A 12,307-nucleotide genomic window follows, 5' to 3' on the forward strand; every position below is an offset into this window, starting at 1 on the left:
TATGTGAACTACAATGTATACAATACTGCATCATTGCTCACTACTTACAGGAGCAGGGAGTCCAGCAATAGACAGGAGTCCCTGCTCCTGTAGTACTTTCTGTGGCATGCTGTGCTCTTAGAGTAGTTTACCATGAAAGCAGAGAAACGTATCACCGATCTGTTTGGTGGGCACTATGGGGGACATTTATTAATGTTTGCTTATGTATTCCTTTTTTTTAGTTATTTTTTCCTTACAATTTGTCTGCTTACATGTGACATATTTATCAACTGGTTGCAGCCTGTTGATAAATTTGTTGCACGTAAGTAATTTTTTTCTTTTTTTTTGCTTTGGTAGTGGCTTTTTCTGCTCCATGTTTAAGCTGGAGTAAATTTAGTAGGTTTTATCATGCGATGCGACTTTTTTGCGACTTTCGCACTTGATAAATCTGTGACCACTGCAAGTCACAAATCTCTTTTTGCTTTGGTAAGCAAGTTTTTTTTTTTGCTTAGGGTACTGCACATTCAAAAAGTCGCGCTAAAAATAGAGTAGTCGCACATGGGACTTTTTTGCATCAATTTTAAGCAAAATAAAACTAATAAATACTTTCATAAATTTCCCCTTATGTCTGTAGTTGTAGTGAGTTGTTTAGAGTATTTAAGAAATGCAGAGACCAGAGGGTTCATGTGTAACTATGAGGAACCTATTACGACTTGCAAATCCTGTGCATCAAATCTGCTCCGATGGAAAACTTTTTTTTTTTTTTAAATCAACTGATGCCAGGAAGTTAAACAGATTTGTAAATTACTTCCATAAAAAAAATCTTAATCCTTCCAGTACTTATTAGCTGCTGAATACTACAGAGGAAATTATTTTCTTTTTGGAACACAGTGCTCTCTGCTGACATCTCTGTGCTATGGGAATTTTATCGTACTCTGAACAGTTCTTAAAATGGACAGAGATGTCAGCAGAGAGCACTGTGCTCGTGATGTCAGCAGAGAGCTCTGTGTTCCAAAAAGAAAAGAATTTCCTCTGTAGTATTCAGCAGCTGATAAGTACTGGAAAGATTAAGATTTTTTAATAGAAGTAATTTACAAATCTGTTTAACTTTCTGGCACCAATTGATTTAAAAAAAAAAAAAAAGTTTTCCACCAGAGTACCCCTTTAATAGGAATTTTTCTTCTTGCTTGACTATTTGACATAACATTACATTCTATTTTTTAGTTTAGTTTCATTTAACAAAAATTTTCATTGTTATAAATTAGGACAAATTACTTTTCTTTGCAGCAACTTTTATACCTTTCGAGCTTGTTGGTTACATCTGGTTGCCCCATTCTATTTGCTGGAGATTCAGGATGTGGCAAGTCTACTCTCAGCCAGGAGCTACTTAACTGTCTATGTTCGGGTGATGTTGCAGAGATGTCTGAGCTAAGAATCCCTATTAACAGGTAATGTAAGACACTTTACAGGTGAAAATAAGATTCCTCATATTGTCTAAAAAGCACAAAGCTTGGTATAGGAATAGACATAGGGTGTCCACTTTACTTACCCGTACCCCCTTCTATTTTATGTTATATGCATTTATCTATTATTTAAGGAACACTGTGGTCCAAAGATAATGTCTAACAGATTGTATTATGCACAGCAGATGCTTCAATGCATAGGATTAATGCCAACATGTTCTGGGTGATAGGCACTACTGGGTATAATGTAACAAATAATGAGCAGAACAACATGTTCTATGCCGAGTCCTCATCTGTTTCATGTCTCAGGTGAACCTCTAAAAAGAAGCAAGTAGGTGTAGCATTACCAGTGAATGCTGTTCTGCATTCCCTCTGTTTATCTGCAATAAATACATTTGAACTGTATTTAGAGTATTCTGTCACGAGCAATGTTTTTAGAGCAAAGTTAGTAATGCCTTCAGGATTTTCTGTATTTGTGTTTGCTTATTTTCTAAAAGGTCAAAATACAAGTGCAGCCTGTTCTCTGATCAAAACCAAAAGGTGGCTATCTGAAAAAAGAGCTTAGGTTAAATAGTGGAATTTTTATGTGTCCAAGACACTTTGTTGGAATTTAGAAAATGTTGACAAACCTTTGGTCCTTAATGGGTGTCTGGTTTAGAAATTCTATTTACAAATACCCTATTAGAGAATATTGAGTTATTAATATTGGGTCTACTGTTCCAGCACTTATCAGTCCACCAGTGTAGAGATCAGCTGCAAAGATAGCCCATTTATCCGCTGCACAACTATTAACTCTTCAGATACTGCTATCAAAGTTGACATCGGCATCTAAAACAATGTTAACAGCGTCGGTGGTGCAGTGGTTCCGATCTCCCGCCTGTAGCGAAATGGCAAGCAAGAGATTCGCTCTATCAATAGGAGATGGCCGGCAGCCACAAAAGGCTAGGTAAGTCCTCTGGCTGCCGGCCATCTCCTATTGATAGAGTGGATCAGTGCAGTACAGATGTGCTTCACTGATATGTATGAGGAATCTAATCATTTCTCATACAAGTCTCCCAAGTGTAAAAAAAAAAGATCAAATAGTGCTAACACCCTAATGAATTAACCTCTTACATAATAAGTTTAAATCACCCCACTTTTCAAATTTTTTAAATAAAAAAATTTAAACAAAAATAAACATATGTGGTATTGCCGCATGTGGAAATGTCTGAACTAGTAACATATAACATTAATGAAACATAAACATAAAAAATGACAGTTATAAATTGCTGAGTTTTGGTTACTTCATATACCATAAAACATTAATAAAAAGCAATCATAAAGTCCCCAAAAAAAACTGGTACCAATAAAAACTACAGATCACTGGCTGAAAAAACTGGCTAAGGCATTAAGGGGTACTGTTGTCATCATGAGGCTGATACCACAAGAAGTTTATAGGAATGTTGGTTACATGAGACGTGCTTTGAATAAGAAGAGAACATAGTGCTCCTTTAAAAATATTTTTCATTTTTGTACCAGTGAAACATTAATGCTTCCCTAGTGAGATCTGAGAAATGAAAAGAAGGAAAACTTGTACATTCAATTTAGCATGATCCAGAAAAGTCTGTAAATCATGCAAATGTAGTTTCAGGAATGATAGACTGCTGATAATTGCTGGCTTATTAGGCATTGTTGTAATTGCAGACAGTACATATACCTGTACTTTGCATATTTATTTTCTAGCTCTACGGATCCTCGGAGACTATGGGGATGTTTAAAAGACCGATTAGAATGGCGACATGGCACATTGCATACACCAGCAGGAAACAAGAAATTGTTATGTTTGCTTGATGACCTCAACCTTGCTAAGGTGATTACTTTATACTCAGGAGACTAGACGAGGCAGCCTATTATTGCAAATTAGTTTGGAAGACCTGTCTTGCTGCGGCAAATCAAAAGCACATTTTATAAATGTGGTGCTTGCAAGGTTAAACATTGTGCACAGCAGATGTACAAATGGTGACTTAAGGCTAAGTGCATTGGAATGTATTTATTGTGCAATGTTCGGGTGCTTTGCTTGAATGCCACTCTGTAAACGAATGTATTTCCAATTTCTTAAGTCAGGTGGCTGCATTGATCTCAGTATAAGTGATGCAATAATATTGTGTTGTACAATTAGTTAATTAAGCCACATCTATAATTCAATTTTTAGATATTTACAAGTTTTAAAGCATACTTTAGAATGCAAAAGTTCAAGAAGTTATCCAGTATATAAAACTGTATCCCCTATCCACAGGACCCCCTGCAGTCTCCTGCCAGATGCCCTGCCTCTCTGCATGAATGACAATGTATCGACCACGGCATGAAGCTGTGGCCCATAAGCTTCCTCCATGAATCTCTAAAGGAGAGCCAGAGATACAGCGTTCATGTATCTTCGGCTCTCCCCTAAAGATTCTTAGAGGGGGCGTGTTGACCACCACTTTGTGCCGTAGTCACCACAGCATTATTCATGCAGAGAGGCAAAGCATCGGGCAGTAGATCGCAGAGGTCCCAGCAGTCGGGCCCCCTGCGATCTGACACTTATCAACTATCGTAAAGGATACTTTTTTTTTTTTATACTGGACTGCTCCTTTAACCCCTTAAAGACTTGGCCTTAAGGACCAGGCCAATTTTATTTTAGTGTTTTCATTTTTTCCTCCTCGCCTTCTAAAAATCATAATGCTTTTATATTTCCATCTACAGACCCATATGAGGGCTTGTTTTTTGCATCACCAATTTTACTTTGTAATGACATTACTCAAAATATTATTTATATGGGGAAATTGAAAAGAAAACCGCAAATTTTGGAAGATTTTGTCTTCACGCTATACACTTTACTGTAAAAATGACATGTTTTCTTTATTCTGTGGGTCAATGCAATTAAAATGATACCCATGTTATTTGCCTTTTTATAATTGTTCTGCTTTAAAAAAATCTCAAACTATTTTAACAAAATTTGTATGTTTGAAATTGCCTTATTTTGACCACCTATAACTTTCAAATTTTTCAATATACGGCGTGGCATGAGGGCAAATTTTTTGTGCCATGATCTGTAGTTTTTATCAGTACCATGTTTGCTTATATTTTACTTTTTATAAATTTTTATAAATTTTTTTAAAATGTGACAAAAAATATTCAGTTTTTCTTTACGTTTACGCCGTTCATCGTTTGGGATAATTAGCAATATATTATGATAGTTGAGACTTTTACGCATGCGGCAATGCCTAATATTTTTCTTTTTTTTTGGGGGGGGGGGGGAGGGGGGTAAAATGGGGAAAAGGGATGATTTACATTTTTTATTGCGGGAGGGTATTTTTCAGATTTTTTTAAACTTTTTTTTTACACTTTAATAGTTTCCATAGGGGATTTAGAGCCTCAGTTGATTGCTAATACTGTTCAGTGCCATGCATAGGATCAGTGTTATTGGAGACGAACGGAGGCAGGTGAGGGGACTTCCGTCCGCCATTATGGATGATCGGATACCTGCGGCAGTGCTGAAGGCGATCCGATCATGCATTTAAAATACCGCACTGCTGCAGATGCCGTAATGGCGGACATCCGCGGGACCTGCGGGACCTGCCGCTCACGACGTGAGCACCGTTCCGGTTCTTGCGGTCATGGCGGAGCATAAATGTACGTCATGGTGTGTCAAGTGCCACGGTACTATGACGTATATTTACGTTCATTGTCATTAAGGGGTTAAAGGGGAATGCCGTTGGAAAACAAACATTTTTTTTCTAATCAACTGGTGCCAGAAAGTTAAAAAGATTTGTAAATTACTTCTATTAAAAAATGTTAATCCTTCCATTACTTATAAGCTGCTGTATACTACAAAGGAAGTTGTGTAGTTCTTTTTTGTCTGACCACAGTACGCTCTGCTGACACCTCTGTCCATGTCAGGAACTGTCTAGAGCAGGAGAGGTTTGGTATGAGGAATTGCTCATTCTCTGGAGAGTTCCAGAGGGGGCAGCAGAGCGCACTGTGGTCAGACAGAAAAGAACAACTCAAGTTCCTCTGTAGCATACAGCAGCTGATGTTTAAATAGAAGTAATTTACAAATCTGTTAAACTTTCTAGCACCAGTTGATTAGAAAAAAAACTGTTTTCCACTGGAGTACCCCTTTAACATCAGCGTTCGGAGCTTGGTCCCACGTGCAAGAATACACAACAGATGACAACAGGTCCCATTAACTTTAAATGGGGTCCGACATGTTTCTGTTTGATGTCTATTGTTTTGCAGGAGTTGGGGGAAGGAAAAAAAAAACGACTTGCAGTATTTTTCTCTCAGCTTAACTCCTGTCATTTGAACAGATTTTGTGAACAGTGTTTCCTAGTGGAGCTCTGAATGCAGATGCCCTAAATTGGATGAGCATCACATTGACTTTGCTTTCCCCTAAAGACTTTCCTCTATAAGCTCCACTGATATATTGGTAATACAGTGGGGCAAAAAAGTATTTAGTAAGCCACCAATTGTTCAAGGTCTCCCACTCAAAAAGATGAGAGAGGCCTGTCATTTTCATCATAGGTATACCCCAACTATGAGAGACATAATGAGAAAAAAAAATCCATAAAATCCCATTGTCTGATTTTTAAAGAATTTATTTGCAAATTATGGTGGAAAATAAGTATTTGGTCACCTACAAACAAGCAAGATTTCTGGCTCTCACAGACCTGTAACTTCTTCTTTAAAGTTGTCCTCCGGCCCTAATATATCTTATGATGTATGATCGCAGGGGTCCTGCCTCTGGGGACTCCCACAATCTGTCATTCCGCACCCACCTTTGTGAGCTCACCGCAACGCTGGAGGCTCCGAGTGTGAATCATGATGACCACGGGGCCGGGGTTTCATGATGTCATGACTCCGCCCCTGTGTGATGTCATGCCCCGCCCCCTCAATGCAAGGCAATGGGAGGGGGCGTGATGGCCCATAGACGTCACAATACTCCAGCCCTGTGGTATTCACACTTGGAGCCTCCAGCGCTGCAGAGAGCTCACAAAGGTGGGAGCAGAATGGCAGATTGCGGGGGTCCCCAGCGATCGTACATTTTATCCCCTATCCTTTGGATAGGGGATAAGATGTAGTAGGGCTGGAGTACCCCTTTAAGAGTCTCCTCTATCCTCCACTTGTTACCTGTATTAATGGCACTGTTGAACTTGTTATCAGTATAAAAGACACCTGTCCACAACCTCAAACAGTCACACTCTAAACTCTATTATGGCCAAGACCAAAGAGCTGTCAAAGGACACCAGAAACAAAATTGTAGACTTTCACTGGGCTGGGAAGACTGAATCTGCAATTGGCAGCAAGCTTGGTGTGAAGATATCAACTGTGCGAACAATTATTAGAAAATGGAAGACATACAAGACCACTGATAAGCTCCCTCGATCTGGAGCTCCACGTAAGATCTCACAATGTGGTGTCAAGATGATCACAAGAACGGTGAGCAAAAATCCCAGAACCACACGGGGGAACCTAGTGAATGACCTGCAGAGAGCTGGGACCAAAGTAACAAAGGCTACCATCAGTAACACACTACACCGCCAGGGACTCAAATCATGCAGTGCCAGACATGTCCCCATGCTTAAGCCAGTACATGTCCAGGCCATCTGAAGTTTGCTAGAGAGCATCTAGATGGTCGAGAAGAGTATTGGTAGAATTTCATATGGTCAGATGAAACCAAAGTAGAACTTTTTGGTAAAAACTCAACTCGTCTTATTTGGAGGAGAAAGAATGCTAAGTTGCATCCAAAGAACACCATACCTACTGTGAAGCATGGGGGTGGAAACATCATCCTTTGGGGCTGTTTTTCTGCAAAGGGACCAGAACAACTGATCCATGTAAAGGAAAGAATGAATGGGGCCATGTATCGTGAGATTTTGTTTGAAAACTTCCTTCCATCAGCAAGATAAAAACAAGCAATCTCCAGGTAGCAGAGCGGGATCAATGGAAGCGCTGAGACCAGATAAGAAGTTAAAAGGATTTATTTCCCATAATGCAACGCGTTTCATGGTCACCCGCTTCCTCAGGCATCAGCGCTTCCATTGATTCCGCTCTGCTACCTGGAGATTGCTTGTTTTTATCGTGATTCTATTTCAGCGGGACGAAGCTGCAGAGACCCTTTGATGATACACCCTGTTCCATTGTTGTACTTGGTTGGAGTACAACTTCATGTGGTAAGCGCAATTCACACTTAGCGTTACCAACTCACCTTTGGTGTTACACTACGGAGCGCATCCGTTTGTGCTTTTTTTTATTCCATCAGCAAGGGCATTGAAGATGAAATGTGGCTGGGTCTTTCAGCATGACAATGATCCCAAACACACCGCCTGGGCAAAGAAGGATTGGCTTCTAAGAAGCCTAGCCAGTCTCCAGATCTCAACCCCATAGAAAACCTTTGGAGGAAGTTGAAAGTCTGTGTTGCCCATCGACAGCCCCAAAACATCACTGCTCTAGAGAAGATCTGCATGGAGGAAAGGACCAAAATACAAGCAACAGTGTGTAAAAACCTTGTGAAGACTTACAGAAAATATTTGACCTCTGTCATTGCCAACAAAGGGTATATAACAAAGTATTGAGATTAGAGCTGGGCGGTATGACCAAAAATGTGTATCACAGTATTTTTGTAAATTATGGCGGTTCCACAGTATTTAACGGTATTTCTCCCCCCATCATGTGACCCGTGTGCGCTGCTTCTCTCCCCCCCCCCGTTTATCAGCTAAGCGCTGCGCTGTCCCCCGAACTAATCACATTTGACTCGCGAACGCTGCTTCTCTCCCCCCCCCCCCCAAATAATTATCAGCTGCTGTGCTGTATTGTACTATCCTGTGCCCGGGCGGCAAAAATAAACTTTAACTCACCTTCCTACGTTCCCCCGTTGCTCCAGTACCGGCTTCACGGTCAAGCGATGCGAGCCTCATGCTGCTTCCTGGGGATTGGGAACGTCACAGAGCCATCAGCGTATCACCGGCCGTAGCGATGTCCCACCTCGGACGGTGATAGGCTGAGTGCACTGTTATGTAAGAAGCCGGCCGGATGTGATTTTATGGATTTTTTTTCTCATTATGTCTCTCATTGTTGAGGTATACCTATGAAAATTACAGGCCTCTCTCATCTTTAAGTGGGAGAACTTGCACAATTGGTGGCTGACTAATGACTTTTTTGCCCCACTGTATTTAGCAGATTTGGTAGTTTGAGTACTCAAATGGGCTTAACCTGTTTTTTTTTCACACACACACACACACACACACACATATATATATATATATTTATATATATATTTATATATATATAGTTCCAAAAAAAATGATAGGGTGGCACTCCAGCTATCCAATTATCCAATGTACAAAAATATTTTATTCACCCTAAATGTGAAGCAACGTTTTGACCTACTCAATTAGGTCTTTTTCAAGCGCATATATATATACATATATATATATACTAATTTTTGGAGTTTGGTGTGACATTATGTTCAATTTGCTTTTTTTCCTCCTTTTTTGGTTAAGTTCCAATACACACAAAGGGAATAAACGTATATAGCAAAATGTGTTACTGCAATCCTTTTCTGTGAGAAATACTTCATTTTCTTGAAAAATTTCAGGGGTGCCAACATTGGCTGTGTGTATATATATATATATATATATATATATATATATATATATTATGTGAATTTTGTTTTTTCTGAACAAAAAATATGTGTTTCATTTCTTCGCCATTTTCAAAATCTCAATTTGCTGTTAGTGAATGGAAGCCCCATTTTTACATCTAGAAGCAATGACATGCAACTCTACTGGCAGATAAGTTAACATATGTTCCAGGAAAATTGCCTGATGTATTCATTAATGTGATGGATGCTATTATTGGGCATAATACTATGGGATGCATTTATCAAGTATGATCTTGATAAATAGGTAAATAGATGCCATGATAGCCTATGGGTGACAGATACTACTGTTAGGAATCAATTAAATGAATCTGTCATACATAGGCTGTAAAGGTATTTGTTCAATGGTTACATCATGAAAAGCTATAAAAGAGGCCATACAGTGGTATCTGTCATTCATAGGTTGATATGGTATCTAATTTACAGATGCATTGTTCCACAGGATCCTATTGGATTAAATTGTATGATCTTATATGCAATTCTGTCCTCCTGATGTTTACCACCAGATGGAGGCCAAAAGGACACTCTTGGTCTTCATCTGTCATTGGACTCACCTATGGAGGCATTTAGCTTGTATGTTGGGTGCTTTCCTGATGTACAAGCTGTTTAGTTTGCAGAAGATTGCATAGACTGATTGTAATTGTAGCAAACTGTCAGCTATTAAAAGTTTTACATCTGAATGAATTGCAGCCTCTGAATATAAACAAGAATGTTCCCTTTTATTGATATCAAACAGAGATCTTGAAATAGCAAGGAATTGAATTACAAAGTACATAAGAAAGTTGCAACACTTTTCATTATACAAAGCTTAATTCACATAAAACCACAAATACTTCTTTAGATCAAACATGAGCCTAATGGTATATCAGTTATTTGTTAATATTTCTGTATCTAGAACTTTTTCAGGTAATGGGAAATGAAATTCCCTGTAGCTGTCCTCCATGTCAGCAGATACTAGCGCCATTTACAGTACTGTAACCTTTATTTTGTGTATGATGGGAGTAAAAAGTAGTTTGCTCCACTGATCATATTCTCTGGATAGTGCATATGCAAGAATATGTAAATTAGTGGTATTAGTGGTAACATAGTGGTATTTTTGATATAATATATCTTTATAGGTCAATGAACACGGATATCAGCCAGCTTGTGAGTTTGTACGGCAGATGCTTGACCAAAAAAGAATATTCGATCCTACTGCATTGAAATGGAAAACCATAGAAGGCATAATATACCTGGCAACATGGAACACAGCCAAAGCTGATGGCTCGCCAGAGCAAAGACGTCTCCTTAGACATTTCTGTTCCTTTCAGTGCAGTTACCCAAGGTTTGTAACTTCTGTATTACTTTGTATTACATATCTCCGTTCATTTATTAGCCATACCTAACAGATTAAGTGCTCAACATGAGCAAAGGAGCCCTGCCAAAGGAAATTTATAAAAATATGCTCTGCTTGTTATTTTTGTCTTGCAGGTACTTATAGACCATGGGCCTGATGTATTAAGGTGTATGCCCCTGATCAGTTGGTGCACATTTGTGTTCTGGGTTGTCTTACATGTGCCCACTGCATGTAAGAAGCCAATTTTGCTGGTGCAGATGCCTCTCTGCACCGCGCACGCCAGATGCCCAACACAGCTACTTAACCCCTTGAGCGCCATACAGTAAACAGTGATCGATACAGATTGTTTTTTACTGTATACTGTCAGAAGAGATGGCCTTGCCTCTCCCACTCCAGTGTGTGTGTACACACTATCTGAAGAAGGGAAATTCTACTCCCGAAAGGCGTTATTACCATCAATGTATCTCCTTTTATTATTTCTTATATATCAATAAATATTTTAGGACTATCGAGGAGAAATCAGATGGATATATGTTCGAGCTGTGCCAAGACCAGTTTATTTTTCCTCCAATCACAATTCTATATTTATAGTGGCATCATTGCTTTGGTAGATTAGAGGGCTCTAAGGACAATTCTTTGTTTCTATCAGTAAAAGCGATTGTTTAACATATTGACACCTGTATTGTTAAATACAATGAAAATGTATGTGAAGGCAGAGGTGGATTGATTTGTCTTATATTTCATTCTTACAGCCAAAGCGAACAGCTTGGGATATTCAGCAGCATACTGAATGCTCACTTTGTGCCAGGAGTGACAGAACACAAGGTACCTGTCTTCTTTCCTTCATTAGAGGGATGTTAAGGAAAATGAACAATGTCGCAGCGGCTGGGCTAATTGTCTGCTCATTGTAAGCGTGTAGCGTCCCAGTTATTAGTTAATGGCCTGTCATAATGAAATAATTGCAGCGCTTCATAAGTGGCTGTAAAATTTAGTGACACATTTAGGATTAACCACAATCCAAGCATGCTTTAAAAGAAACAATTTAATATCTATACATCAAGCCGAGACAATTATAGAGAAATCTCAAGGCTGCCAGCATCCTTTTCTGATTTGTCTCATTTGTTTTATTTTTATGTTCAGGAAGTCATTTTTATTACGCTGCTAGTCATTTCCCTAATTGCCGAGGGTTTTCTTATCAGCACTGGGTTTAGCATTTGACTTTCCTACAATTCTTTAACCACGCTCCAAATTGTGTTTTCTTCTGAAAGTACCATTGATTTGCTGCCTTGTCAGGGTTGGCATTGACCCATTTTTCTGTGATTTCAGGCTGGCAGTAGAGGCGATGTGTCTGCTGAGCACCTCCAGGAATTAATTTTAGCGATCACTAAAGTTTCAATAGAACTGCAGGAAAGACTCAGGACTGTGTTCTTGGGGACGTCTCAGCGCTGTCATTACATATTTACTCTTAGAGACCTTGCAAAAATATTCAGGTAATGGAAAGGAAAAGATTTTACATGTTGGTTGGACTTATTTGAAAGGACCATTATTTCAAGTTATTGCTGTGTCAGCTCTTTGTGTTACTTGTAAAAGATATTTAAGAACTGCTCAGTGATGGCATGTCATGGTACACTGTGATACATAAAGAGATGCCAGCCTGACTAGAAGTGAAAAAGTCAGTCCCATGGCTATATGTGACAATTACTAGGCTGACTTGAGCTTTTCTGTCCTATTCGCCTCTGTATTCCAGTGTGATGATCAATCACTAGGATTTTGAGATGAACATGCAGTTTCTGCCCTTGTTAGTTTAGGTCTGTCCAAATATCCTTGTTTCATTGCCAAGCACTCAGCCCT

At 39.1% G+C, this 12,307-nt stretch overlaps 1 protein-coding gene across 2 annotated transcripts in view; it reads left to right on the forward strand.

Moving 5' to 3' along the window:
* LOC130355786 (uncharacterized) overlaps positions 1–12,307 on the forward strand; it is a 477,167-nt gene that overhangs the window by 190,421 nt on the left and 274,439 nt on the right. For both annotated transcript variants that reach the window (XM_056556452.1, XM_056556451.1), the window contains 5 exons: positions 1,267–1,427; positions 3,165–3,291; positions 10,239–10,444; positions 11,209–11,281; positions 11,783–11,946. In XM_056556452.1, the coding sequence (XP_056412427.1) occupies positions 1,267–1,427; positions 3,165–3,291; positions 10,239–10,444; positions 11,209–11,281; positions 11,783–11,946 (731 nt within the window). The remainder of the gene's footprint in view (positions 1–1,266; positions 1,428–3,164; positions 3,292–10,238; positions 10,445–11,208; positions 11,282–11,782; positions 11,947–12,307) is intronic.

The sequence above is a fragment of the Hyla sarda genome, chromosome 2 (assembly GCF_029499605.1).
Source record: "Hyla sarda isolate aHylSar1 chromosome 2, aHylSar1.hap1, whole genome shotgun sequence".
In the NCBI taxonomy this organism is placed as follows: Eukaryota; Metazoa; Chordata; class Amphibia; order Anura; family Hylidae; genus Hyla; species Hyla sarda.